Source organism: Mesoplodon mirus (assembly GCF_964341445.2).
Source record: "Mesoplodon mirus genome assembly, chromosome: 1".
NCBI lineage: Eukaryota > Metazoa > Chordata > Mammalia > Artiodactyla > Ziphiidae > Mesoplodon > Mesoplodon mirus.
Window position 1 is genome coordinate 12,835,077 of NC_138976.1, and position 27,411 is coordinate 12,862,487.

At 46.6% G+C, this 27,411-nt stretch overlaps 1 protein-coding gene across 2 annotated transcripts in view; it reads left to right on the forward strand.

Moving 5' to 3' along the window:
* Positions 1-27,411, forward strand: part of TTLL11 (tubulin tyrosine ligase like 11) — a 249,861-nt gene that overhangs the window by 97,155 nt on the left and 125,295 nt on the right. For both annotated transcript variants that reach the window (XM_082625340.1, XM_082625341.1), the window contains exons 4-6: positions 39-614; positions 12,382-12,477; positions 13,223-13,338. In XM_082625340.1, the coding sequence (XP_082481466.1) occupies positions 39-614; positions 12,382-12,477; positions 13,223-13,338 (788 nt within the window). The remainder of the gene's footprint in view (positions 1-38; positions 615-12,381; positions 12,478-13,222; positions 13,339-27,411) is intronic.

Here is a 27,411-nt window from a genome sequence, read left to right on the forward strand (position 1 = left end):
CAAGAATACAGTGCTAACCATCCTTTTTCTCCCCCCAGGTTCGAATGGTGAAAGATGGGGACCCCTCCTGGAAGCCCACTTTTATTGTGAAACCTGATAGTGGTTGTCAGGGTGACGGAATCTACCTCATTAAAGACCCCAGTGACATCCGCCTGGCAGGGACCCTCCAGAGCAGGCCGGCGGTGGTCCAGGAGTACATCTGCAAACCTCTCCTTATCGACAAGCTCAAGTTTGATATCCGTCTGTATGTCCTACTAAAGTCCTTAGAGCCCTTAGAGATTTATATAGCCAAAGACGGACTCTCGCGGTTTTGTACAGAGCCCTACCAGGAGCCTCACCCCAGAAACCTGCACCACATCTTTATGCATTTGACCAACTATTCACTGAACATCCATAGTGGTAACTTTGTCCATTCGGACAGTACTTGCACAGGCAGCAAAAGGACTTTTTCTAGCATTCTTTGTAGGTTGTCTTCCAAGGGTGTTGACATCAAGAAGGTCTGGTCTGATATCATCTCCTTGGTGATTAAGACTGTCATTGCCCTGACTCCAGAGCTCAGGGTGTTCTACCAGTCGGATATCCCCGCAGGGAGGCCGGGGCCCACGTGCTTCCAGGTAACCATCGCCAGTTCCCAGCCTGAATTCTTGACCTTGATGGGGCCTTTGGAGGGCTCCCTGGCCTCGTGTGGGATGAGGGATGGGGTGGGACGGCCAGAGGGTTGGAGGGGTTGTTGCTGCCATGGGCTTTGGTGTGAAACCAGGGTCCAACTTCCTGCTTTCTGTTTGCTGGCTGTGTAACTTGGAGCAAGTTACTTCCATTTTCCTACCTGTAAAATGGGACCAGGAGTACCTCCCTTAAAGGATGCTTGTAAGAGTCAAACGAGATGTATGGAAAACGCAGTGCCTCCCGTTCATTTGTTCATTCTTTCTTCTAGCAATTTTTACCACCTGCTTAGTAGGGGCCAGGCACTGTTCAAGGCAGTAAGTCAGGTCCCTGCTGGCTGATGCAGAGAGTCTGCTGTCGTGGGAGACAAATAAGTGAAAAAGCAATTAGTATAAAGTGTCACAGGTGCTAAAATAGAGTAGGAAGTGTACCGGGCGCCGTGAGATTGGGGGACCATCTAACATTTTCTGAGCAGGAATGAGGGTGGCTGGGAAGACTTCCCAGAAGTAGCAGCAGTTAAGAACCTGGAGTAAGAGTTAGATGGAGCAGGCGAGGCTGGATAGGGCTGGGGAGACAAAGCGTCCTAGGGGAGAGATGTTTGCAGCCCTAGAGGTGAGTATGGCTGGAGGGTGGGGCTTGATGCAGAGTTGTGGAGGGAGTTGAGGAAGATAAGGTGGGAGAGATAGGTAGGATGTATGTCCTGGAAAGCTACGGGCAGGAGGGGCCACAGGAGGGTGCTAGCCCGGCACCGGCACCGATGCACTCAGGTTTGTGTGTTGCAAAGAACAAACTGGCCGCAGGGTGGAGAGTGGATTGTGGGGAGACTGGGAGCGGGGTGGAGGGGGGAACTGGTGAGCCGACTGCTTTCCTACGAGCAAGAGAGGATGCTGGCTTGGATTGGGAAGGGCTTGGTGGAGTTGGAGAGAAGAGATTTGAGAGCCACTGAAGAGGTAGAATGGCCAGACTTGGTGATTGGCTGGGGCTGGGGGACAGTGGAGAGATGGTGGCGGTGGGGGGACTGTGTGGGGAGAACCCAGACCAACTCCCAGGCTTAGGCGCTTGGGTGGATGGAGAGAAGCCACTGACGGGGGACCAGCTTGTAGTGGCAGGGTGTCAGGAGTTGGACTTGAACTTGCCTTTGAAGGACCTGCGTGACATCCAGGTGGGGAGGTTGGGTGGACATTGGGCATCTGGGCCTGGAGTTTGGGAGAGAGAGATCTGGGCAGGAGAGAGATTGGGAACATCAGCGTTCAGATGGTCACTGAGCCCTGAGCGGCTACAGGGAGAGAAGAGGCCAGGAAGACCCCCATGAGCACTGCCATTCAAGTAAGGGACAGGCAGGGGGAAGGGGGGCAGCAAAGGGGGCCAAGAAGAAGTGGCTTGAGCCATAGAAGGGATGTCAGGGGAGGAAGCAGCCTAGCTGCTTGGAGAAGAAGCACGCGGGGGTCAGCCACGGCAAACGCTGCTGAGATGTCGCGTCAGACCCGAACGGAAAGTGTCCATTGCACTTACTGACCCATGGGGTGACGGGACGGGGTGATGGTAGAGGGCAAAGCCAGTGCGCGGTCGGGGAGGAGACGGGAACGGGGGTGGCGCGTTCTTCCAGATCCTTTGGCCATGAAGGTGGCGGCGGGGGACTCGGAGTCCAGGGGCTTGGTAGGCACACAGTTTCCTGCCACCAGATAAATCGGAATAGGGAACAGATGGTACGAAGGAACACCTCTGGGACCCTCTCCATCCAATCTTTAAAGTTATTTTGTAGCAGTTAGTGTATAAGAAAGAATACATGGAACATGTATGTAAGCTACAAAGCAAAACCACCAAATCATCATCCCCAGCCCACCTCCCAACCCAAGATCCCCAATTACTGTGCTCCTCCCGCATCCCGTTTCTCACCCCGAGGTAATCATGGTCCCGAATTTTATGTTTATCATTTCCTTGCTTAAAAAAATCCTTTTATTATATGTGAATGTATCCCTAAGCAGTACATTGCTTTGCTTTGCTTGTTTTGGAGCTTTATAGAAAGACTACGGTCAAGGCCATAGTCTTCTGCAACTTTCTTTTCCGCTCTGCGTTGAGGTGGGTCGTTGGTGCTGTTTCATCTGTACTGCTGGGACTTCCATTGTAAATACGCATGCTGTGTTCATCAGTTCTTCTGTCAATGAACATTTGAGTTGTTTCCAGTCCTTTACCTAAGACTGTGGCAGGAGAGGAACGGGTAGCGTGGAAGGGAGGGCAGGCAGTGGGGCAGCGTCTCTGATGGGCGGGGTGTTCCTTCCGCAGCAGAAGAGGAGGCTGGTCCCAAGGTGCAGCCCCAGATCCAGAGAGGTGAGCCGGGTGGCTGGACACCTGTCAGCGGGATTTTCAGGCAGGCTGGCAGAAGCCTTTGCAGGGGGAATTCAGGCAGTGATCAGTTCCAGGAAGGGCTAATTGTCATCCAGAGATCTGTCCTTAGGCACTCGGCTCCAGGTTCTCGTTCCCAGGCAGGATGTCTAGCTCAGCCATCAGGTAGGTGGCTTAGGGCCTTAGAAAGGGGAAGTGGGCAGAGCTTAGAGGCAGGACCAGAGAAAACAAGCCCTGGCTTGAGCCATCAGAAGGTTAGGGCGAAGGAGAGAGTTGCAACTTGGAGGCATCCAGGGGTCATCCCGGGGGACTGTGTGGTCACATCTGTTCGACAGTGACAGCTATTCCAGGAGTATCATGTGGGCCGGCATGCGTGGCCAAGCCACAGAGCCCTGGCACAGCGAGGGTGCAGGGTGGAGGGCCAGGGCGGTGGTTTTGCTGCTTGTCTTGCTGTGGACAGGAGGCATGCGGCGGCCATGGGGTGGAGCCAGCGGACCAACTGGTGGGCAGACAGGGAGGGAGCCAAACGGATCACGTCTAGCAAATGGAACCACAACCCTGTGACCGTTTTCCACTGCTTGACCACACTAAGTGCTGCCAGGCCTGGGGTCAGGAGAGGAGCACAGGGCCGGAAGTAACCCTCCAGGAGGATCTCGTCCTCTTCCCAGCGGTGGGACCTTGGGCACGTTTCTTCACCACCCTGAGCCTCTGTTTCTTTCTCTGTGAATCCCCGACACTCACTTCCCTACCTGCCTTCTTTGGAGGAGTGTGAAGTAATGAAGGCGAAGGTATAAAGCATTAGATGTTTAAAATCTGTTTTATCATATATTTCAGATTCATAGTGATTGAGAAAGTAGTATCTTTTTCTCCTTGGATTCCTCTCTTGCTTCCTTTAGTCTTATCACTTGTTAAAACACTTGTTAGTTTGGATCTCAAGCACCTGAACTAACTTGGAACCCAAAGATTTAGGGACAACGTATGGTCTGCCATTGCCTTGCTGTGTGATTTTATATTAGTCACTTAACTTCTCTGTGCTTCAGTTTCCTCACCTACCTCACAGAGTTGTTGTGTGACTCACACAAGATAAAGATGATGAAGCGCTTTGTAAACTCTAATGTTCTGTGCATACATAATGAATTATTTCTTTGTCATGGATGCCCGTTTTGCTTGTAGCCTGGGCCTGGCCCATATTGTAGCATTCCCGGACATACACTCAAAGCCAAGAAAATTACATTTATCTTAAACATGTGACCGTGACCCCTTTCCAATCACAGCCGCAATAACTACTTGGGAAATCGTGATGGCCTAGAGCAGGGGCTGGCGCAGCCAGGCTGTGGGCAGGTTTCCTGTAATCTGTTGCCTAGGAACATGGCTGCCCTGTCATTCTGGCCTGTCCCCCTGTCATTGCCCAGGCAGCCCCAGCAAGATATTCCCCTGTCAGTCTTTTTGAGGGCAGCTCTGTGACCCTGGCTTAGAGAGCCAGGTCCATCTGGGTGTAGATGATTCATGTGGCAGAAATGCACACACAGAGGAAAGGTTTCTAGCTCAGCTTTCGCGGACATTCTTTCCCAATTTCATCGCTCGGTTTCTATCTTCCTCTAGCTCCGGGTCCACCTCTCTCCTTGGCCGCAATCCTTTCCCTCCAGTGTCGGGAGGAGGTACCTTCCCTAAAGGCTGAGGTGCTTCTCCTTTTCCTTCTTTGCTCTTTTGACCTCCTCCCTCCCCGTCAGCCCCAGACACCCCACGGGAAGGAGGCAAAGGAACAGCCTGGTGCTCACGCACCGGCTGGGGTTTTGTTCTCGGATGCCCTGGGCTTGAGCTAACCCCAGCTCCTCCTTCCAGCAACTCTAGCTGGAGAGCTTGGCAAGTTACCCTTTCTCTGCCTCAGTTTCCTTATCTGCAAATAGAGATAATATTGTATTTGGACCGACCTCACAGTTGTTGTGAGACTGAATGAGAGAAAGCTGTGTGGAACAGTACCCAGCAGGTAGGAATCCCTTAATGAATGATATGATTATTACATTGTTTGTTATCTGTAACAACAATCGTTCTCAAACTGGTCTGTGAAGAAGTGCCTTGAACTTACGGGGAAACCATGAAATAGTCACATTTCCAACTTAATGGAACGCCGGTGTTCCAAGGACCACAGTTTGAGAAACAAGTCCTGGCACCGGTTGCCTCCCAGCCTGGCCCCAGCTTCGCTTCCCCGTCCTCCCTGAGCCCCGCGAACCTGCCGAACAAAGCTGATTCCTGTCTCCTGGACATCACTTGTGTTTCCCCCAGTTCTGCCTGTTGGTTCTGTCTTGGCCTCTGCCATGCTCTCTGCTCTTCTCCCTCCTTTTTGAAATTCAATGCTGACAAGGTGCTGCTCAAATCCCACCTTCTCTGTCAAGCCTTCCTTGACCACTTCTGACATTTAAGCTTCTTTCTTCTTCTAGACACATCTGCTGGTCACCCACTGAGACGAGCCCTGAGCTAGCTGTGGGACATGTGGTTCTGGGTAAGAGGCAGTCTGTCCCTAAGAGGTGCACAGTGTAGTGGGGAGACTGCCACGTGGGAGTAATAAATGCTATAAGGGGGCACGTACAGGATGCAGGGAGAGCACAGAAAAGGGAGCACTTAACTTTGCCGGTTAACCCAGTCAAGGAAGGCTTCCCAGAGAGGAGATGCTCAAGCTGGAGCTTAAGGCATGGAGAAGAATTTGCCAAGCAGAAAAAAGTGAGCGACACCACACCCTCCTGGTTTCCCTCCTATCTCACTGGCTGCTGCTTCTCAGCCCCTTCTGCACCTGCCAGTGAGGGCAAACCCAGCTCCTCTCCTCTTGTCTACGATCGCTTCCTAAATGATCTCTTCTAGCCCCATGGCTTTAAGTACCAGCTATGTGCTGGTCACTCCTATATTTGTATCTCCTGTCTTGACTTCTGCTGGAGTTCCACACTGGTCTATCCAATTGCCCGCTTTAATTTTCTACTTGGATTTCTGGTGGGCATCTCCCACTTGACATGTCCAAAATCAAACTCTTGATTTCCCTTCCAAACTTACTCTCCCACTGTCTTTCCTATTTCAGTAAAGGAATAGCATTCAGTTACTCAGACTAAACCCCGCCCCCCAGTTTTAATATTTCTTCTTTTCTCCTCCTTCCCACATTTAATCCATAAGCAACTCTTGCAGATATACTTTAAAATGCATCCTACATGTAACCACTTCTAACCAACTCCCCTGCTTCCATCCCAGTCTAGGCAGCCATCACCTTGTACTTGTATCACTGCAGTAGCCTCCTAATTGGTGTTCCTTTTCCCACCCTTGCTGCTTGTAGCCTATTTTTCTCACTGTAGCCAAAGTGACTCTTTTAAAACATGTCAGATCAAATTACTTCCCTGTGTAAACTCTCCAGTGGCTTTCTCATTGCACTTAAAATCCTGGCTTCTTACCATGGCCTACAAGATGCTGCATGATATGTCCCCTGTCATTCTATCTGACCTCATCTCCTGTCTCCCTCTTGCTGTTTGTCAGAAGTGGCCTTTGTTCTTGCCATTCCTCCTGCCTGGAAGGCTCTTCCTCAGCTCTTCAAATAACTTATTTGCTCACTTCATTCAGTCCCTGTTCATACGTCACCTGCCAAGTCTTTTGCTTCTGGTCATGATGGAGTAACAAAGACTGGACTTAGCCTTCTTTAGAAAACAACTAGAATACCACACAAAATACATGAAATAAGTGTTTTCAGATTTTGGACAACACATAGCTATGCATTGTGATCCCCGAGGAAAAGGGGGGAAAAGCCAAGATGTGTCTATGGTTGCCTCAGCTTTCTGTCTGGAGGCAATCTCCAGAAGATGGGCAAGGGGGGCACCTAAACAGAGCCTTGTGATGTCAGTGAATTGAGGAAATGGAGATCAAAGTTCAGGAATGCCAAGGTGGTTAGGATTCTGTGGGCAGAATTCTGAAAGGTAGGGACCCAACCAGGAAAAGAGCTCCAGGAACCTGCGTGGGATCCCTGTGCATCTTTGCCAAGTGCTGGGCCATTCATATGTGGAGGGTTAATCCACAAAGCTGAGCAGAGAATGACCAGGGAACTGAGAAGCTGAACTACTTCCAGAGCTCACACAGAGCAGGGAGATGTTCAAGCTCCAAAGAGTCAGTGTGGAGAGTGCTTGGTGGTTACTGGATGCATTCAATGTAGACTCCAGAGAAGTTCTGCCTTAATGGACTGAAGCTTCCCTGGAATGAAAGTTACTCTAGGCCCAACCTAGTAAAGCTTGAATAATAGGCCTTGAAGGTATCAAAATAATCTGCAAATAATTGACTGTCTAAAAACCTAGCACTTTTTAAAAGAAGGCAAAATCCAGACACTGAGTATTAAATGTCCAGCTTCCAATAAAAACCCTCTAGATATTCCACAAGGCAGGAAAAGGTAACCCATACCTAAAGAGAAAATCAATGGAAACAGACCCACAAATATTAGAAATAATGAAACTAGTAGGAAGAAGATGTTAAAACAGCTATTACAACTATGTACAAAACTTTAAAGGAAAATATGAGCTTAATGTAGAGAGAAATGGAGCTATTAAAAAAGAACCAAATGGAACTTCTAGGAACCAAATGGAAGAAAATATCTGTAATGAAAATTTCACTGGACAGGATTAATAGCAGATTAGATTCTGTAGAAGAAATGATCTGTGAACTTGAAGACATAGCAATAGAATTTATTCAAAATGAAACAGAGAGAGCAAAGTGACAGGAAAAATAAATGAACAGACCCTGAGTTACCTATGGTACAATATCGATGGTCTAACGTATGTGTAATTGGAGTTCCCTGAGCAGAAGAGACAAGGAAGATACAGGAGACTATCTGAAGAAATGGCCACACACACAAACGTGTGCACACACACACCAAGGCTTATCATAATCAAATCAGTGATGATAAGAAAATCTTAAAAGCAGCTAGAGAGACAAATTATGTTCAGAGGAACAAAGAATAGCCCAAAAGTTCTCATCAGAAACTGTGCAAACCAGAAGAAAATGGGATGACAAATGTCACCTTCTTAGAAAGGCCTTCCCTGACCACCAAACTCTCCCCTCCATCCACTGTATCACACTCTATGTTCTTACCTTGTTTTAATTATTCACTTGCTTGTGGTCTCTCTCCTAGAATGTAAGCTCTAAGAGGGCAGGAGTGAAAACATACCTTGTCTTATTTGCTGTTTGATCCCCAGTGCCTAGAATAGTACCTAGGGTTTGGTAGGTGCTCAGTAAATATTTGATAAATAAAGTCTTTCAAGTAGAAGAGCACAAAGGCAGAGAGCAGTAAAGCATCCTAGAGCTAGGAGTAGTTTAGCACAGTTAGAACCCAAGATGTGCAGCAGTGAGTGCGAGAAAATAAAGCTAGAGTCTGAGACAGGCTCTGGTCATAGAGGAATTTGCAGGACATGTTCTGGAACTTGGACTTCCTTCTGTAAGCAGGGATTTTTAGGCAGATGAGTGCTAATATTTTATTTGCCTTTTATAAAAATTACTCTGGCATCCCCTTGTGCCAGGTAAATTAGAGGGGCGAGTTTGAGAGCAGGGAAACTAATGGGGAAGGTATTAAAGTAGTCCAGGTGAAAGATGGTGCAGGCTTGATCTAGACTAGGAGCAACAAGGGATGGGCCAGATCTAGAAATCTCTTTAGAAGGTAGAATATACAGAGTTGGTGAGCAGCTAGATGTAAAGGAGGAAGGAGAAATGTTGGCTGACTGCTGCTGGCACAAAGTCCCTCACAGGCTACAGTTAACATGTTGTCCAGACTGCAGTCATGTCAAGGCTACTGGGGAAAGATCCCCTCCCCAGCTCACTCACATGGCTGTTGGCTGGGACATCAGTTCCTTGCCATCTCAGCCTCTCCATAGAACAGGTTACAACATGGCAGCTGGCTTCCCTCAGAGTGAACAAATGAGAGAGTAAGAGAATGCACCCCAAGATGCAAGCCACAGTCTTTTCATAACCTAATACTGGAAGTGATAGGCCATCATTTCTGCCCTATTTTGTTTGTTAGAAACAAGTCACTAAGTGCAGCCCACACTCAGAGAGGGGATTACATAAGGGTACGAATACCAGGAGATGGTATCATTGGGAGCATCTTAGAAGCTGCTGACCACAGATAATGAGTTTGGATATGTTGAATTTGAGGAGTCTGGGACCTCCCAGTTGGGAATACTCTGGATGCAGATGGATGTGTAGTTCTGCTCAGGAGGGAATCCCCTCTCACTGAAATGTAGTTTGGAGCCTTTGCATGAGTTTACAATTAATGGCTCAGGGCCCTTTTCTCCCCAACTTGCTTTGGAAGCCTCTAGAGGTAAGGGATGAAGGACAGATATCTTTAAATCCCCAGGGCATCCCTCAAGTAGCAACACATAATTGCTGACTGAATTACTTGGAGGGGTGGACAGTATCACATAATTGAAAAGTTCTCTTTCTCCATTTGACATTTCCTACTCTGCCACCAAACTGGAGAGAGGTTTTCCCATTTCTAAGCTGCAGGTTTCTAGTCTGCAAATTGGGTGCTAGACTAAATTAGTAGTTTTAAAAAATATATATGTTTTTCCCCTGGGACCCCCAGGATGTAAAAAAAGGTAAAAGTGGGCCTCCCTGGTGGCGCAGTGGTTGAGAGTCCGCCTGCCGATGCAGGGGATACGGGTTCGTGCCCCGGTCTGGGAGGATCCCATATGCCGCGGAGCGGCTGGGCCCGTGAGCCATGGCCGCTGAGCCTGCGCATCCGGAGCCTGTGCTCCGCAACGGGAGAGGCCACAACAGTGAGAGGCCCGCGTACGGAAAAAAAAAAAAAAAGGTAAAAGTTGGTATGATCCGGCCTCCCCAGTGCTTCCCAAAAAAGAACCTCATTTTGAAAAACTCTGAACCAAATAAATTCCTGATTTTCCACCAGCTCTGACATTCTGGGATCTTAGGATAATATCAACCCTCCTCCTGGTTCTGTGATTCTGCTTCTTGAGATCCATTGGTGCTCCACATTTCATTGAACTTTTGAAAAAAGTTCCTCTTTCCTTGAACTTGTGAAAAAATATAAAGATGACTTTCATTAAATACTTACTATGCGTCAGGTACTGTGCAAGATATTTTACATCACATTAACTTTATTTGCTCCTGTCTCCCCGCCTAGAGTGTAAGCTCCATAAGGGCAGGGACTTTGTCCAGTCCACTCCTTTATTTCCAGAAGCTAGAATAGTTTCTGGGACATAGGAGGCAGTCAGTATTTTATGAATGAATGAACTAAAGTGAGTACTATTCCTATTCCCATTTTATAGATGAGGAGACTGAGGCTTAGAACCGTCCAGCTAGTGTGAGAGACCAAGCTGGGATTGAAGCCCAAATCTGGCTCCAAAGCATTCCTGTACAAGACCCAACACATTCAACTACCTGCACCAAAGTTTAGGTTCTGGAAAATATGCTACTGCTGTGTGCAGGTCCCTGTGGCTGACGAGGTTTTGCCACTCCCCTTCTCCAGCTTCCCTATAGCTGTGAATGCATAAAACCACTGTGCACTGAGCTGAGAAGAGTCTCCCAGGATGAGAAAGTACAAGTCCAAACTTCTAATGTAGCGAAAAGTAAGCGTCGATGACTCAGGATGATAAACTGCAGCCCTCCATCCTCTGTAGCCTCATCAGCATCACGTGTCTCAGGCCAGGTCTGAAGTTAGACTGATGATGTCACCAGAGTCTCTTAAAGGCCTCATCACTCATATCCACTTGTCATATATTATTAAGCGGATCTATAATACATGTAACATTTTCCACTGCATTTCCATTCCTTTCTTCTTATGACCAGGGAAAGAAAAATAGAGTGAGGATGACTTTTCCCAACTTCTCCTCCTTACGGCCCTTTACTGAAGAATAACCTCACCTTGAATTACCCCCCCGAAATGGTCATTCGGGCTCTGATTTCGTTAATAAGGATGAAGCTACAGTTTAATAATTATCATTTAACTAGTGCATATTCTGTATAGACAAGTAAATGGATTTTCCCTCATCTTTTCTTCTTGAGTCCACAGAGGAGGAGATGCAGCTATATCTTTTTTCTTTCCTTTATTCTCCACATTCGTTTGGGGAACTTTGGGTTTATATCACTCACATTAGGAGCTTTCTACCTTATCACCTCCTAGAGACATAATGAGAGTCCTCCCAAGAATCTGGTGTCCTTATAGTCCGTCTGAATCCAATTAGTACCCGCAGTCTCAAGGGTGAGGAGATGTTATCTCGATAAAGGGTTGTTTCAAGCAGAGGCAGGGAGGTGCACAGGGTGGCTTACCCTGATCATGGGGCCTGTGAGGAACTGAAAGAGGCCAGAAGGCAAAGCCTCACCTGAGGTAGCAGCCTGCCAGATTCAAGAGCAGGCGGCTGGCAAATGATGCTGGACTTAGCCTTGGATGCAGGCTGGCTGCATGGGCGTGTGGGCGGTGCACTCAAGGTCCCACACTCCAAAGGCCTCCGCGCTTGGTTTAATGCTCTGTTTCACCATCATGAAATTGTTAATACTTTCTGAACAACAGACCCTGCATTTTCATCTTGCACTGGCTCCCACAAACTATGTAGCCCGTTCTGCTTGGGTGGGAAGTCCAGCTCTGTCATTTACTAGAGGGGCAGTCTCAGGAAATCCACTGGCCTCTCCGAGACTCAGTTTCTGGTTCTGTGAAATGGAGACCATGATCCCTACTTCAAATAGGCTGTCTTGAGGATTAAACGAGATTCTGAATAATTGGTGCCTTTTATCATAATTGGTGCCTAGTGGGCGCCTAATAAATATTCCCTTCCTCTTAGGTAGGAGGGTATATCAGAACGACCCAGGGGATTTGTTATGGACAATACATTTGCCTGCGTTCCACTCTGGAAGTTTCTGACTCATAGGTGTGGGCTGGGGACGAGCAGTGGTTTTGAAAGGGGGCCTGAAGTGACGCTGTTATATACCCGAGGTTGAGAAAGATAGCCTTGGGTTTTGTAGAGATCTAGCTAAGAAGCAACTTAATAGAGGAGAACAGAAGGAGAGGGAGAACTTGATGGACTACTACTGATCCTTAACATAATAAAAAACCTGTTAAAGAAGAAAGAGGTCATCATCTCACCACCGCACTTCGGACGACACCGATGGTGGTGAAGTGAACCATGGGACCTCAACCCATTACGAGGCCCCCATAAAATTTTCTGCTGTCCATTTGGTCTGACAAGTACATCCAGAGGGCCTGTGGCTGAGAGGAGCCAGGGTCAAGGCCCAGGCTGGGAGTGGGGTTGCAATTAATTTTCACCCTGATTCCCCTAATACCATACTCGATTCCTGCAAAGACACTGTAGCTAAAGGGAGTAATTCTGAATTATGTTTATACTGCCCCAGATTTTAGGCTTTGACATTCTTCTCATGAAAAATCTGAAGCCTATACTACTTGAAGTAAATGCAAACCCCAGCATGAGAATCGAACACGAGCAAGAAGTGAGTATTTTGAGTATCTCATTGAATGTATTACCATCCAACTGAATGTTCCCACTCTCCTGTTGCTCCCTTGGCTAAATGAGATTCGACATTCTCAGATTTGCCCAGCAAAGTTCTGTTCAAGCCTACATGATTTCAGTTTTGTTGAGCTCTGAACATCGTCTATTAATATAAGATCCACCCGACCTATGGTAACTTCCCAGCATGCCATTCTCCACTTCTTAAGATCTGCAAATGTAGAAGCAGCTGAGCCTTTCCATCAGTTTTGACATGAACTAATTAGTTAGCCTCAGGAGATGAACTAATTGAAATTCTACGAATATGATTTAGCCATGTCGACATGCCTGAATCACTAAGATAAATAGTACATTTAACAGTGGTTATCTTTTTCTCCTCCCCGTTCCCACCGCCACTTAAGAATGCATAAAAAAGACTGGAAGGAAATACGCCAACTATTAATACCGGGTTTTGTGGGGATTATATGGATTCTTTTAATCTTCTTCCTCTCTGCCATCTTTCCAATTTTTCTACAACGAGCACGTATCATTTTGATAATGAGAAACACATAGTGCTATTTTTCCCCTTCGTGTATTTTGTTGATTTGTAAAAGGAAACTGACATTTTTCAGGTAGAATAAAGGGAGCCTTTAGAGAATTCTAACAGTACAACCACTGGGGCTTGTGCTGGTGGTCAGTTGGCGCTGAAGCACTCTCTCCACCGTAACATGGAATCCTTACCCTTCAAGCTCTCTCCAGGGGTGTTTGAGCATGTCCCCAGCCTTGTCGATGAAGAAGTGAAAGTGGCCGTCATCAGAGACACACTGCGTCTCATGGACCCATTTAAGAAGAAAAGAGAGAACCAGTAAGTATTTTTTATATCCTTTATTTCTATCAACTCTGCTTCCTGTGTCCTAAGCAGGTAAGTTAGTTCTTAAAACATGTTAACATTGGGAGTGAGATTTATACCTTAAGCAGTCTAATAAATCATAGTTTCATCTGTGAATATCAGCCTCCAAATATAGTGACTCAAAGTCAGGAGATGGAGACCTACAACGTGAATCCGACACTTGGGGTTCAGTGGATGAATTTCTAGCCGATTGTTATCTGAGTCTGGAAAGTCTTCTCTAAAAACCCACTGTCCCCCAGTGATAGCATCTCCCCTCACTCACCATTGCCCACCTGGTGCTTCTCTGTGAAATCCTCAAGCACAGGGAGAGAGTATAAAATGCCAGAGGAGAGGGCCACAGGTAACTTGGACGTGGTAAGGATCACTTCCTTTCATGACGTTTACATTCTTGCAGTATAAGCTTTTTGTTTCAAAACCTGCAGAACCAATTACTGAACTTGTGGCAGTTCTGTAATATTTACAACAGTTATAATTCTTCTCTATCCTACCCACCCAGTGGATGTTACACTGGGATGTTGATGGGAGTATGTGCCCTGCCCCTCCCTCCATGGAATCACCCCTGAAATGAATGACATTTCACTTGGGTATTTTGTTTGCTTTGTTTTGTTACCAGATTCCTGGCTTTCACAAAGTAAGTGTTGAGTGAATATCATTGTGCCTCTTTTAGGCAGAAAAATCAAAGGCAAGCAACCCAAACAGCACTCCTGGTACCCCCGACTTATCAGATTGACTCAAATGCTCCCAGACAAGTAAAGCACTTGTCAGCTATGGTTCAGGAACGTGAGGAACGCTGACTTCCCTAAGCAAGTGGTGTTTTGCAGGTTCCTCTACTGCAGCCCCTCACCAGCTGGGCTCAAGCCCACCTATTGTTAGAATCACCCTGCAGTAGCGCTTCTCCCCTTGGCCGCACATTAGAACCATCTGGAGAGCTTTCATAAATACCAGTGCAAGCACCCACACATCTAGAGATGCTTTTAATTAGCCTGGGCTGGAGGCCTGGCCACAGAAATAGTTTAGGTTCCCTAGGTGATTCTATCATGCGGCCAAGGTTGAGAGCCACTGCCCTACAGGAAATGTCACTCGGAAGGAGCTTTTGGCATATTCTGAGTCAGGCTGGATGGTGCCTGCTCGGCTGAGTTCTCTTGCAGCGCCTTCTTTGCTATGTGAGGCACAGATCCATTGCCAGCAAGACTCGGTGAGAACGCTCACCTGTGATTCATGTGGGCCCATCCTGCCTCCAACGACTAGGGCTTCAAAGTGGTGGCATGTCAGGTCTGCAGAATCCTCAGAGCATCTCATGGCAGCTGGGTAATGGGTCTACTCATACACGCATGCAGCTGCTATTTTTAGCCATCCCTAAGGAAAAGCAGTGGATTAATTGCAGTTTGGTCAGATTCATTGTGATATAACTCATTTCTCAAAAATCTAGTCTCTAATGGTTATTGATCTCACCAGTAGAGGTTAGGTCTTGAGAGACCATATTGCGCTGCGGGGAGATTTTGGTGGTTATCCACGCCAGTGTGGCCCAGGGGGATACTTTTAAAGATGACCTTGACACATTAGCCTTCTGATTCCTTTGGTGGGAACAAGTTCAATGGCCATTGTGTGGCCTGAGCTTTCTTAACCTCTGCCACCAAAACCAGGAAGAGAGATAAGGGTACTACTGTATTTTTCACATTAGATGGCCTCAACACATGATTAGCTTTCTTTTTCTGGTTCTAGTTGTTTTTCTTCACCAACACCTGGCATTCGGTATGATCCATATGAGCTGCAGGTCTAAAATTTAAAAGCAATTTAAATGGGCCCAGGACCACTGGGAAGGATGGGAAAGGCATTTTACGACTGATCAAGTCATAAGTAGCAGCACCTCATTTTTAATTTAAAAAGCATCGACTTTTTTTGTTTTTTATTGATAATCAGGAACAGTTAGAGCTTCAAGAACCTGACTTCAATTTTAATAGAAAAACGCTTTCACCTCACCCTTTTCTTACCTACAATAGGAGGGTATATGTTAATAGCTAAATGTCATTTACTGATATTTTTCCTTAATTATACCATTTTTTTTTAAAAACCCAGCAATAATTGTCCATGAAAGAATTCTGTAATCTGTAAAGTGAATTTTTATGTAAAGAATTATTATTATCATTTTAGTAACTTTACCATACAGACAAAAAGGCTGAAATTATTCTCAACTCTTTTATGTAGAAATGTTTCAGTATAACTTGGAAAAGTACCATATTTGTGCCCACAGATAATGCACAGTGTTGTAGTGCTGAATTGTGTGTTCCAGTCTGGGCCCAGGTCACTCCAACTGCAGGAAATGATGTCACATGGACTTCTAGGCAGTTAACTTTAGAAGCTGGAGCTTCTTGTGTTTGAATAGGATGCAACGTAAACAGTTAAAAACAAATGGTATCCTAGCCTTCCCCTTCAACTCCTTAGCAAAAGAGGGTCTGATGTGTCCTTCATCAGTTCTTTCCTGAGTACGCTTTGTCAGCAGGACTGTTGAAGTGAGCTTTCACTTTTCCTGCACAGACTAAAGAAAAAAGGTCGATAGATGTCCTGAACTCCTCATATCTCTAAACCGCTCGGGGAGGGTGCAGGGGGGGCCTTGGAAGGGCACCAGACACGTGTGTCCATGCGTCATGCATCTTCACACACCCCGGAAGGGCAGGTAGGCTGGGGTCAGTTCCTTGGTGGGACTGAAAGCAGTCCTCATGCCTTCCATGGGGAGAGGAACTCGCAACCTTGTTGAGACCCATCTTGCCATAGTTGATAGAACTTTCTTCTTGAGCTGAAGAGACTGAGATTCAAATCCTGACCTTGCGGACGTACAGAGCTATTCTGAGCCCCAGTATTCTTTTCTATAAAATGGAAATAATGAATAATTTAAATGAAACAATGTGAAAGACTTTTACTATATAGTAGGGACTTAATAATGCTTAGTTGACTGCTCAACAATAAAATTAGCTACTAGAATCTGAACAAAAAAAAGGTAATGCTTGGTTACCATGATCTTTTCTGGTATACCTAAAGCAGACTTTCGAGTTTAAAACCAATGACATATCCTAAAACCAAAGCTGTTAGATCGCTGTGGACTAGATTTGACAGTGGAGCTGGCTGCCAGTGGAAAGTTTTGTCTCCAAGTAGCATGATGTCACTGGCCCAGGCAAATTTATTTGTTGGGTTAAGAGAAAATACATTTGGCCCCTGAAGGAATAAAATAGCTGTCATATGAGAGCTGTTTTGAACTATGATGACTTTTTGTAATATCTGGTGACTCTATTGATTTACATACTAGGATTCTTTGGAGGCACTGCAGGGACAGGGGAAGGGGGAGGCTAAAAGGGGAGGATTCTAGAACCATCATATATCTCTACACACACATATGGAGGTGAAATTCACACAATATAAAATTAGCCATATAAAAGTGGTATCTAGTACATTCATAATGTTGTGCAACCATCACCGCTTTCTAGCTCCAAAATGTTTTGTTACCCCAAAAGGAAACCCTGTATCCATTAAGCAATCATTCCCCATCCTCACCTCCACCAGCCTACTTTCTGTCTCTGGATTTACCTATTCTGGATTCTTCATGTAAATGGAGTTTTTTGTGTCTGGCTGCTTTCACTTACCATGTTTTTGAGGTTCACCCATGTGGTAGCATGTATCTGTATTTTGTTCCTTTTTATGGCCAAATAATATTCCATTCTATGGATATACCACATTTTATTATCCATTTGTCACTTGATGGACATTTGGGTGGAAGTCATTTCTTTTTCAACCAGAGGGGAGCTGGGATGACCTATGTTATGTTTTGGCATTCTAGAGATTTCCTTTGAGAGGAAAGGATCTTTTCTGCTACAAGAAGTTTCTAAAACCTCTGGTTTAATCCAACCCCCTCGTTTTATTGATAGAAGCACAGACTCTTAGAATTGGAAGGGACCTTAGAAACCGTCACGCCAGTCAGCTCCCTGGTTCAAGAACGTCCCTCCCAAGCATCCCAGGCAGAGGAGAAGCGTGTGTCCTGACAAGGCACTGGACTTGGCATCAGCCAGGTCTGGGTTGAAGTCCTTAATCTCTGATCATTGCACTATGAGCTTGGCCAAGTCACTTTATTCTCTGATCTCATCTTTGAAATGGGGATCAAGGGATCTCCTTGGCTGGACTGTCACGGGCATCATGTGAAATGACACATATGAGAAACCCTCAGGACATCTGAGAGGATTAGACAAATGCTAGTACTTAGGGTCACCACGTGGTCCATCAGGCTGCTTTAAAGTTATGCTGATGGTGAAACATAAGTCACCAGCTCCTGAAGCAGCCTATTTGAGTTGTGTACGTAATAATTCTGCCCGTCTGAATCGTACAAGACAAAACTAAAATGAAGAAGGTGGGTCATTTGCTGAAGAAGGAAATCAGGGAAATCAACGGAAAATTTCCTCTATTCTCAAGGTATTTGGGGAGCCCAAGCCTTTCTTTGTAAACACTTCTAGCAGAAGCAGAAGTGAATAAATTGCATTCCTCAATTATGTTAAAAACAAGGTGATTATTCCATCAATTGATTAGTTTTTGGAAGGTCGGTTTACCCCCGGGGGAGCCATTTTACTAGTATTTTGCTCCTCTTCCTGTAGATGTTTCTGGTAGCCACCTTCCTTTCTCAGGAATCATAACCCTTTAGGACCTGGAGTAATATAAATAAAGCCAGGGACAGACTTGGAGTAATCTGAGAGGATTTTCTTTCTTTTTTTTTTTTTTTTTTTCTTTTTGCGGTATGCGGGCCTCTCACTGTTGTGGCCTCTCCCGTTGCGGAGCACAGGCTCCGGATGCGCAGGCCCAGCGGCCATGGCTCACGGGCCCAGCCGCTCCGCGGCATATGGGATCCTCCCAGACCGGGGCACGAACCCGTATCCCCTGCATCGGCAGGCGGACTCTCAACCACTGCGCCACGAGGGAGGCCCTGAGAGGATTTTCTTGGTGCCACTCAGTGCCTGGGAGCTGGGGGGTAGACTGCTTGCCTCTTATTCAAAAGTGTACACTTGGAACGTGACTTATGTAAGGCACAGAAGCCCCTTTTCCCACAGCACCGGTCCATGGTCCTCTCCCAGTTTCCCTTCCCTCCTACCGCCATGACAACCAGGTTTATGTGAAGGATGGAGTCAGCCTGCTGGGACAGCTTTGACCCTCATTCAGAGACATTTGTGCTCTGAAGGCTTCACTGGGAGCTCAGGTTTCACTCTGACCTTGACTCCAAGTGTATCCCTTGGATCTTGTGCCATGTTCAGAACCAGTACATTAGGTGAATCCTCAGATTAGGTTGATTCTACATAGAAGCTAGGATAAAGGCAAAACATTCTAAGAGAACAGAGATCAAGAAATCTCCCAGTGGTTCGGTTTTACCGCTGGGGGCTTATGGTTTGACCAAGGAATGTAACTCTGTCCTGTCCTGAGGAAGAATATCAAAAACACATTAATTAGAGGTCTCCAAGCCCAGATCTCTGCCCCTTAAATTGGCAGTTATGTCCTACTGAAATACCCTCAACGATAGAGAAGAGGGGTTCCTAAACTATCTAGACTCAACATGCCTTTGTGAATGTAGAACATTATCTTTCTTACTTTCTGGAGTATTCTTCTGGAAACAGGCATTCTTTCAGGAGAATCATCCGACCACCCCGTGGATGGAATGGCCCATCCACGTGTGCACAGCTGACATTTTGTTGAAATTCTGGGGCTTTGTTGACCCCTAATGATTTCTTTGTGGCAAAACGCTACAGATGAGCACACCCTGACCCCAAGCACCTCTGAAGATGTCACATAAATCAGGAAGGAGTCTGGGTCACACAGAGATGAATATTTGCATATTCATTTGGGTTTCATTTTACACCATGCCAGCATTACAGATACTGATTATTTAGAGCATTTATTGAGCACTTACTGTGTGCCAGGGAGAAGACTACAGAAGTAAATTAGCTCACAGGCCAGTAATGGAGGCAAGACCCACACATAATATCTACGGGGTAGAAAGTACAAGGTGCCCTAGACATAAAGACAAAGTAACAAGGGAAAGATTATTCCCTGATAAGAAGAGTTTTTTAAAAAAACCCAAAAAACTGACAAGGAGGAGTGACACTGGGCCTGAGGTTTAAAGGATGAGTAATATTCGGAACAGGCAAATGGATGGAAGGATTCCCCTGGTGGAGGACACAAAGGCATGGGGCTGTGTTGGGGAAACGTGAGGAGATGAGTCAGCTGGTGAGACAGGTGCATGAAGTGGATTATTGGAGAGAAGGTGCCAATGGGGACGTAGATGAAGACCCAGAGGCCAGAGGTGGGTGGCCTAGAGTAAATCAAAGCTTGTCTTCAACCTGAGTTGAAAACATGAAGACCTTCGGGCTGTCCGTGATACCTGAAATGACACAAAATCTTATGTCTATGTGTATTTTTCCTGGAGAAAAGGTCAGAAATTCCATCATATTTTCCAAAAGTTAAGAACCCAACAGTCCTATTATCATTAGAGGCTCCAGGGAGCTAGAGCGATTTGCCCGGGGTTCGGGTGTCGTGGCTTCGGGATATACATCATACCCACCGTACCGGGAAAGGCTTCACATTTCAGATGCCAGTCAGCAAACTAGAAAAATGTGTGCATTTTCACGTAAGAACAGACAGGAAATGACTAATGATACACGCATTATTTTATGTGCATGAAATAAAACCAGACAGCTCTCTTCCATTCGAAAACGCTTAAGCGTTAAGTCAGAAGTAACCAGTAAAAGCCTCTTTTGCATGCAGTTTGTTGAGCAGGAACCATTTCCTAGACTTATGGGGAAGGCGGATTTCCTGAGCTGATGTGAGAGTGTCATTTCAGGGACCATTAGACTGGAGCAGGGCCCCTCCGCCGGCAGGCAGGCCGGTTCGCCCTCTCACCGGTGTGCAGAGCAGATGGGAACTGAGATGAGCATATGGCCCGTCCGTCGGCATTTTGGGGAAACGGCAGAGCGGAATTCTGCGTGGGCCCTTCCAGAGTTATTCCAGGTAGTGATGGGGGAGCAAATGTGTTTGGAAATTTCCTCATGAGTTGCTCCAGTGAACCTTCGCTGTTCATGTGCTTTTAAATGAGGCTTTGTTAGCTTTTTGGAAGGAGGCATTGTGGTCTGGGTTTAGGATCAAGGTTTTGAGACCAGTTCTACGTGGCCTCAGATAAGTCAGTATACTTCCCTGAGCCCAGTTTCCTCATCGGAAGAAAAAACAACAAAAGCAAACAACCTCAAGCAAACAAAACGAGAGAAGAAAAGGGAATGGTAGTAGCTACTCTGCCTCTTTCACAAGGGACTGTTTGTTGAGTGCTTGCTGTGCATGGCACAGTGGTGTTTACCTTTCTTCCCATTTTGTCCTCACAACAGCCATATGCACTAGGTGCTATTACTACTTCTGATTTAAGAGGAGGAGACCGAGGCCTGGAGAGGTTGAGTGACAGGCCCAAGACCACACCAGTTATAAGCAACAGACTGGGATTTAAAGCCAGGTGTGTCTAGCTCTTGCCTTGAGAGAGTGGATGAGAAGGTATTTAGCGCGCTAAGGAGACGTGCACACACGAGGCATTATCCTTATCGGGTTGGGTTCGTGCCTTTGCCCAAACTTTAAGGCAGGGACTCATCCCTTTGGCTTCAATCACTGAACACGAGTGGGTGCTTACGAGTGATTGATCATCTCCTGTGAGGGCCCTGTGGCCAGCTAGGTGGCTAATTCATATTCAGTAATCTTCAAATCCGTAATGAATAAAATGTAAGCCAGTGTGCAGAGAACACCAGCTTAAAGCAAGATCTACACGTGCCACAAGACAGAACAGAACCAGACAGAAAATTATTCATGTGCAGTCGTGAGTCCCAGACTGGGAACATGCTAGAAGTTCAGAAGAAGGCAGGCTGAACCAAGGATGAGGTGGAATCATAGGAAATTACCGATATTCGATCTTTTTTTTAATTTGACTTACAAGAGTGGCAGTTTCCTATGATTCAACTAGTGGCTGGCCTGGAGTGGTCAAGGCAGCCTTCCTGAAGGAGGTGGGGCCATCATTGGCTTGGGCTTGGTTCAGTGAGGAAAATAGAAATAAGCTTGGGGGAGGAAGGGTGGAGGCAGGAAGCTGGGCCAAGGGGTTAGGCAGGGTGGGGGAGGACCGCCAATCATGCTTCCAAAATGGCGCTTGGGGCTGGAGAGGACAGATCCTGCTTCTCTGCTCCATGCTTCTTATTAAATTTTTTCTTATTATAAAAGTGATATGTGCTCATTGTAGAAAAAAAATGGAAAATACTGAAAACTGTGTAGCATGAAATAAAAATCTCCCTCAAATTCAACCACCCAGAGCTAATCATTATTAACTTTTTAGTTCACAAAAATGGTATCGTTTTCTGATGTCTATATTGTTTTATAGTTGAGGCCAGACGATCTATATCATTTTTGTATGCTGTTTTTATTTTTCTCCATTTTATGCGACAGTAATTTCCCCTTCTTATTAACAGTTCTGTAAACATCATTTTCATCAGTGGCTGGGACTCTGCCTCCGTATTGGTGAATGTTTAGTTGATTTCCAGCATCTTGTGCTTAAAGCTCCGTGTGCTATTTAGAAGGCTGTCTTAGGCTAGAGAGAGCCCATGAGGAAGCAGGACTGGAGATGCACATGTGTTTTTAATGCACAGGTGGGACAGCAGAAGGGTGAGAGTAGGGGCCCCAGAGTCGGATGCTTTGGGGTGAATCCTGGTGCTGCCATTTACAGCTGTAAATGGTACAGAGTTTCCTCCCCTCTCTGTACTTTGGCTTCTTCATCCATAAAAGGGAGTTTGCAGTTGGATGTTTTTAAATCTGCAAAGCAATGAGAAGTTCTTAATTTGGAAGGAGAGAAAATGCTGCTTATTCCTAAGAGAGTATCTGTCGTGGGAAATGTCCAATATGAATGTAGTATTTAAACAAGTCAAACAATATGTGTAACCTGGGGAGGTTTTTTTGTTTGGTTGTTTTGTTTTAAGGAAAAAATGTGTGAAGGAGGAGGTGGTAAAGTAAGTGGGAATTGATCTCCAACAGCGACAGGTTGATCTTTGGCTGCCAGGATGGGTGGGTTTTTTTTTTAACATCTTTATTGGAGTATAATTGCTTTACAATGTTGTGTTAGTTTCTGCTGTACAACAAAGTGAATCGGCTATATGTATACATATGTCCCCACATCCCCGCCCTCTTGTGTCTCCCTCCCACCCCTCTAGGTGAACACAAAACACCGAGCTGATCTCCCTGTGCTATGCAGCTGCTTCCCACTAGCTATCTATTTTACATTTGGTAGTGTATATATGTCCATGCCACTCTCTCACTTCGTCCCAGCTTACCCTTCCCCCTCCCTGTGTCCTCAAGTCCATTCTCTACATCTACATCTTTATTCCTGTCCTACCCCTAGGTTCTTCAGAACCTTTTTTTTTTTTTTTGGATTCCATATATATGTGTTAGCATACGGTATTTATTTTTCTCTTTCTGACTTACTTCACTGTGTATGACAGTCTCTAGGTCCATCCACCTCACTACAAATAACTCAATTTCGCTTCTTTTTATGGCTGAGTAATATTCCATTGTATATATGTGCCAAATCCATTCATCTGTCGATGGACACTTAGGTTGTTTCCATCTCTGGGCTATCGTAAATAGAGCTGCAGTGAACATTGTGGTACATGACTCTCTTTGAATTATGGTTTTCTCAGGGTATATGCCCAGTAGTGGGATTGCTGGGTCATATGGTAGTTCTATTTTTAGTCTTGTTTTTTTTTCGTTTTTTTTGTGGTACACGGGCCTCTCACTGTTGTGGCCTCTCCCGTTGCGGAGCACAGGCTCCAGATGCGCAGGCTCAGAGGCCATGGCTCATGGGCCCAGCCGCTCCGTGGCATGTGGGATCTTCCCGGACCAGGGCATGAACCCGTGTCCCCTGCATCGGTAGGCGGACTCTCAACCACTGCGCCACCAGGGAAGCCCTATTTTTAGTTTTTTAAGGAACCTCCATACTGTTCTCCATAGTGTCAGGATACATTTGATTTCCCTCTAATTATCTGCTAGATTAAAAGAAATGAAAGCTCAAAATCAAAGCTGGTTTTAGTAATCACTTGAAAGCCCCTGGTTATCACACCAAATGGTGGACAATACTCTCCAGCTGCTTTCTTTCCTTTCCTTTTTATTCAATTTCCATTTTTCCCCTTCCCTTTTTAAGCAGCAGAAGAGCCCCTTGCAACTCTGATCACAGAGGCTAACGTGAGGGGGGAAGAAGGTGGAATTTGAAGGTTCAGGGTGGTAGGATCCGCCCCCAAGCTCATCCTCCGCTGGGTGCTCACATCACAGCGTGAGAATCAGCGGGGAGCTGGCTGCTCAGTGTATGCACTTCCTGTGCCGTGGAGCCTTCATTTGGTTGGAGAGGCTCTTTTCTTCCTCCAGACTGTCCAGACCAGACTTCTGCAGCACCAGAAGCTGCTAACACATGCGTGAATGAACTTGTGCACACACGCGTGGATGGGCTTGTTATGTGTGGGTCCTGGGCTGGGTCAGGGGTGACTGTACACCTCTGTGGGGGGCAGGGTGCAGTGGGAGCAAAAGCTCAGCAAGATGAGCAGGACGGAGGCAGTGAGAGAGGCCTCAGCAGAGAACATGAGTCCCGTGAAGGCCTGAGGGCAAGACAGAACATGGGGCTCTCAAAGCACAGAAAGAACTCCAGCCGGGTTGTTCATAAAAGCTACAAGCTGGAAACAGTCTAACTGTCCACCAACAGAAAAATGCACTAATCCTGGGTATTCACTCACGGGAAGACTATACGTCATTTGGAAATGCGTGAATAATGTACCTCTGTGCATTGATATTCAAGTTGAGGAAAAGAAGCAAATCATAAAAGAATATCTTCAGTATGGTTCCAACTCACGACAGGCAAAACTAAACTTTGTTTTATAGAGACGTAACCCTACGAAAGCAAGGAAGAATGATCAGAGAGTTTAAGATGTTTACTTCCAGACGGGGGTGGGGAGAGGGTGCAGCGAGGGGCACAGGTGGTCCGTTGAGATCCTGGCTGTGTTCTGTTAACCCAGGTGGTGGAGGCACAAGTATTAGAATTATTCTTTAAATGTATGCAGCTGTTTTATACACTCTTCTGTATGCGTGGTGTACCACAGATTTGCAGGTAAAACAAAGAAGTCCCAGGTGGCAAGATTATAGTGCGTAAGCAGGGAGGGTGCCAGGAGACAGGGCCAGGGGCTGCAGGATCTAATGGCTTAGTCCAAGCATTTTGCTTTTCATCCTAAAAGCAATGGACAACTTTTTTTTTTTTAATTGAAGTGTAGTTGATTTACAATATTGTGTTAGTTTCAGTTGTACAGCAAAGTGATTCGGTTATACATACGTATATGTATATATCTATATCCTTTTTTTGGATTCTTTTCCATTATAGTTTATTACAAAGATACTGAATATAGTTCCCTGTGCTACACAGTAAATCCTTGTTGTTTATCTGTTTTATATATGGTAGTGTGCATCTGTTAATCCCAACCATGGAAAAGTTTTAAATAGCAGGGTGACATGATGAGATTTACATTTTAAAAAGATCACTTTGGCTGCAGCGTGAAAAGCAAACTGCCAGGGAGGATGTGGAGGCAGCTAAGAGGTGTGAGAGATGGTGGCTGTGTGGATTAGGTGGCAGTGGTAGGTGGAGAGAAATGTTGTATTCAAGAGGCATTTAGGGACTTCCCTGGTGGCACAGTGGTTAAGAATCCGCCTGCCAATGCAGGGGACACGGGTTTGAGCTCTGGTCCGGGAAGATCCCACATGCCGCGGAGCAACTAAGCCCATGAGCCACAACTACTGAGCCTGCGCACCTAGAGCCCGTGCTCCGCAACAAGAGAAGCCACTGCAATGAGAAGCCCGCGCACCACAATAAAGAGTAGCCCTGCTCGCTGCAACTAGAGAAAGCCCGCGTGCAGCAACGAAGACCCAATGCAGCCAAAAAAAAAAAAAAAAAAAAAAAAAGAGGCATTTAGGAGGATGGGTGGATAGGACTCGGGGATGCGTTAGATATGAGAGGTGAGGGTGAAGGAGGAGTTAAGAAAGGGGCTGGTTTAGCAACTGGGGGCGCCAGGGAGCCCTGGGGATGTAGCAGCTTTGGGGGGACGTGATGCAGGGTCATGAGACCTCCAGGTATACTGTCTGCTAGGTAGCTGGGTAAGTGGACTGGGGGTGGGGCCGTTATGGGGATAGCTGTTCCCTAGAGTAGACTGGCGCGTCCACATGGGCACACCCGACACTGTCTGTCAAGTGATTTCAGTGGCAACTGTGGTGAAGTGGGGTGAGCCGGGGCAGGAGGTCTGGGTTCAGATCCTGACTCTGCCGGTCTTTCTGACCTTCTTTAACTCCGTTCCCGGCATCCTGCTCACAGAGCTCCGCCCTGCTTGCTGGCTCAGTTGCTGGGCACAGAAACATCCTGTCTTTAAGGCACCTTTTACAAATCATCACGCCGTCTTAATTTACTTTTCGGCTTTTGGAGCCGTGCAGGTGCCTCGGTGTCCTTCGCGAGCACTTGGCCCCATGCTCTGGCGGGAAGGGTGATGGAGGAAGTAAGTGCGGGGGAGGGCAGGCAGGGAGGACCTCTCTGCAGCACCTGCCTCGCGGGGCTTCCCCAGTCAGCCTCCTCTTCTACTGGTTATCATTGCCATTGTCACCTCCACACCTGTTCAGTGCACTGCAGCTCACAGAGTCGTTTCAGAGCCAGTGGTGCATGCAAAGTAGGCAGGGTATGAGTCATTACCCCATTTTACAGGCAAGGAAACCAAGACTCAGGGAAACAATGGGACATTCCACAGGCTTGGGGTTCTTGGACTCTACACATGACAAGAGGTTGCCAGTGATGGGAATGTTTGTCTGTGCAAATCTACCAGCCAAGGCCTCAGATAGGTCGTATTTCTGTACATCATGACTTCTTTAGGTGCCGTAAGGGATCGAGACTGGGATCTGTCCTCAGAAGCCTGATTAGGAAGTAGTTCTGGACACCTTCTGCCAGGAGGAGAGAGTGAAAGAGAATAAAAGAGCCCTGGGGATGGCATTACCATTTTTAGCTTGAAAGGTGGTTATGTGGTGAGGGGATAAACTCTCTGCAGGCCCCAAAGGGCAGAACAAGGAAACATGGCTGAAATTTGCAGAGAGATTTAAGCTCAAGTAAAGGAAGGAAGAAGAAAATCACCACCACCTTACTTTGCCTGAAATGATCATGGTTGACTCGTAGTAGTAGTGAGTAGTGAGTTCCACGTAGCTGGAAGTATTCAAGCCAAGACTAAATGGCCGCATGTAGGGAAGGAGCACCAGCTCTGGGATCAAACAGACATGGGTTCAGTGCCTGGTCGTGTGACCTTGGACAGGTCACCTAACCCCTCTGAGTCCCGGTTTCCTCATCTGCGCAGTGGGATGTTGGTGCAGGTTCGTTGTGAGGATCAAATAGGGGCCAAAGCAGATCTCTGGGCACACTCATTCTGCAAGTACCTCTGGAGTCCCAGAGGTGCATGACGTCTGTTGTCTGGTTTAATCATCACCAGTTTGCGTGCAGGCCTGTCTCTAACATTTGTGGGGCCTGAGAAAGAGAACACATGGAGGTCCCAACTTCCTGCCAGCCCTCCTCCTCTTCCCACTCCTGACTCCATCCACCCCTGCAAGGCACGGGCATCTGAATCACCTGGGGGGTTTGTTAAGGCCCAGATGGCTGAGTCCCAGCCCCAGAGTTTCTGATTCATTTGCATTTCTAGCAGGGTGCCAGGTAACATCAACGCTGCTGGTCCAGGCCCAACACGACACTTTACGAACCACTTGCCTGCCAGTCCCAGGTCTTGGGTCTGTCCCAAACCACTTGAGGACTCAGGGCAGTGGCCCCTCAGCCCCTGCTGGGGTTTGGCACCATGGGGGTGGAGCAGTCAGTAGGACTCATCCTCATACAAAAGAGATGGACATGCCCCTGGTGAGGGCAGCCACTGGAGGTAA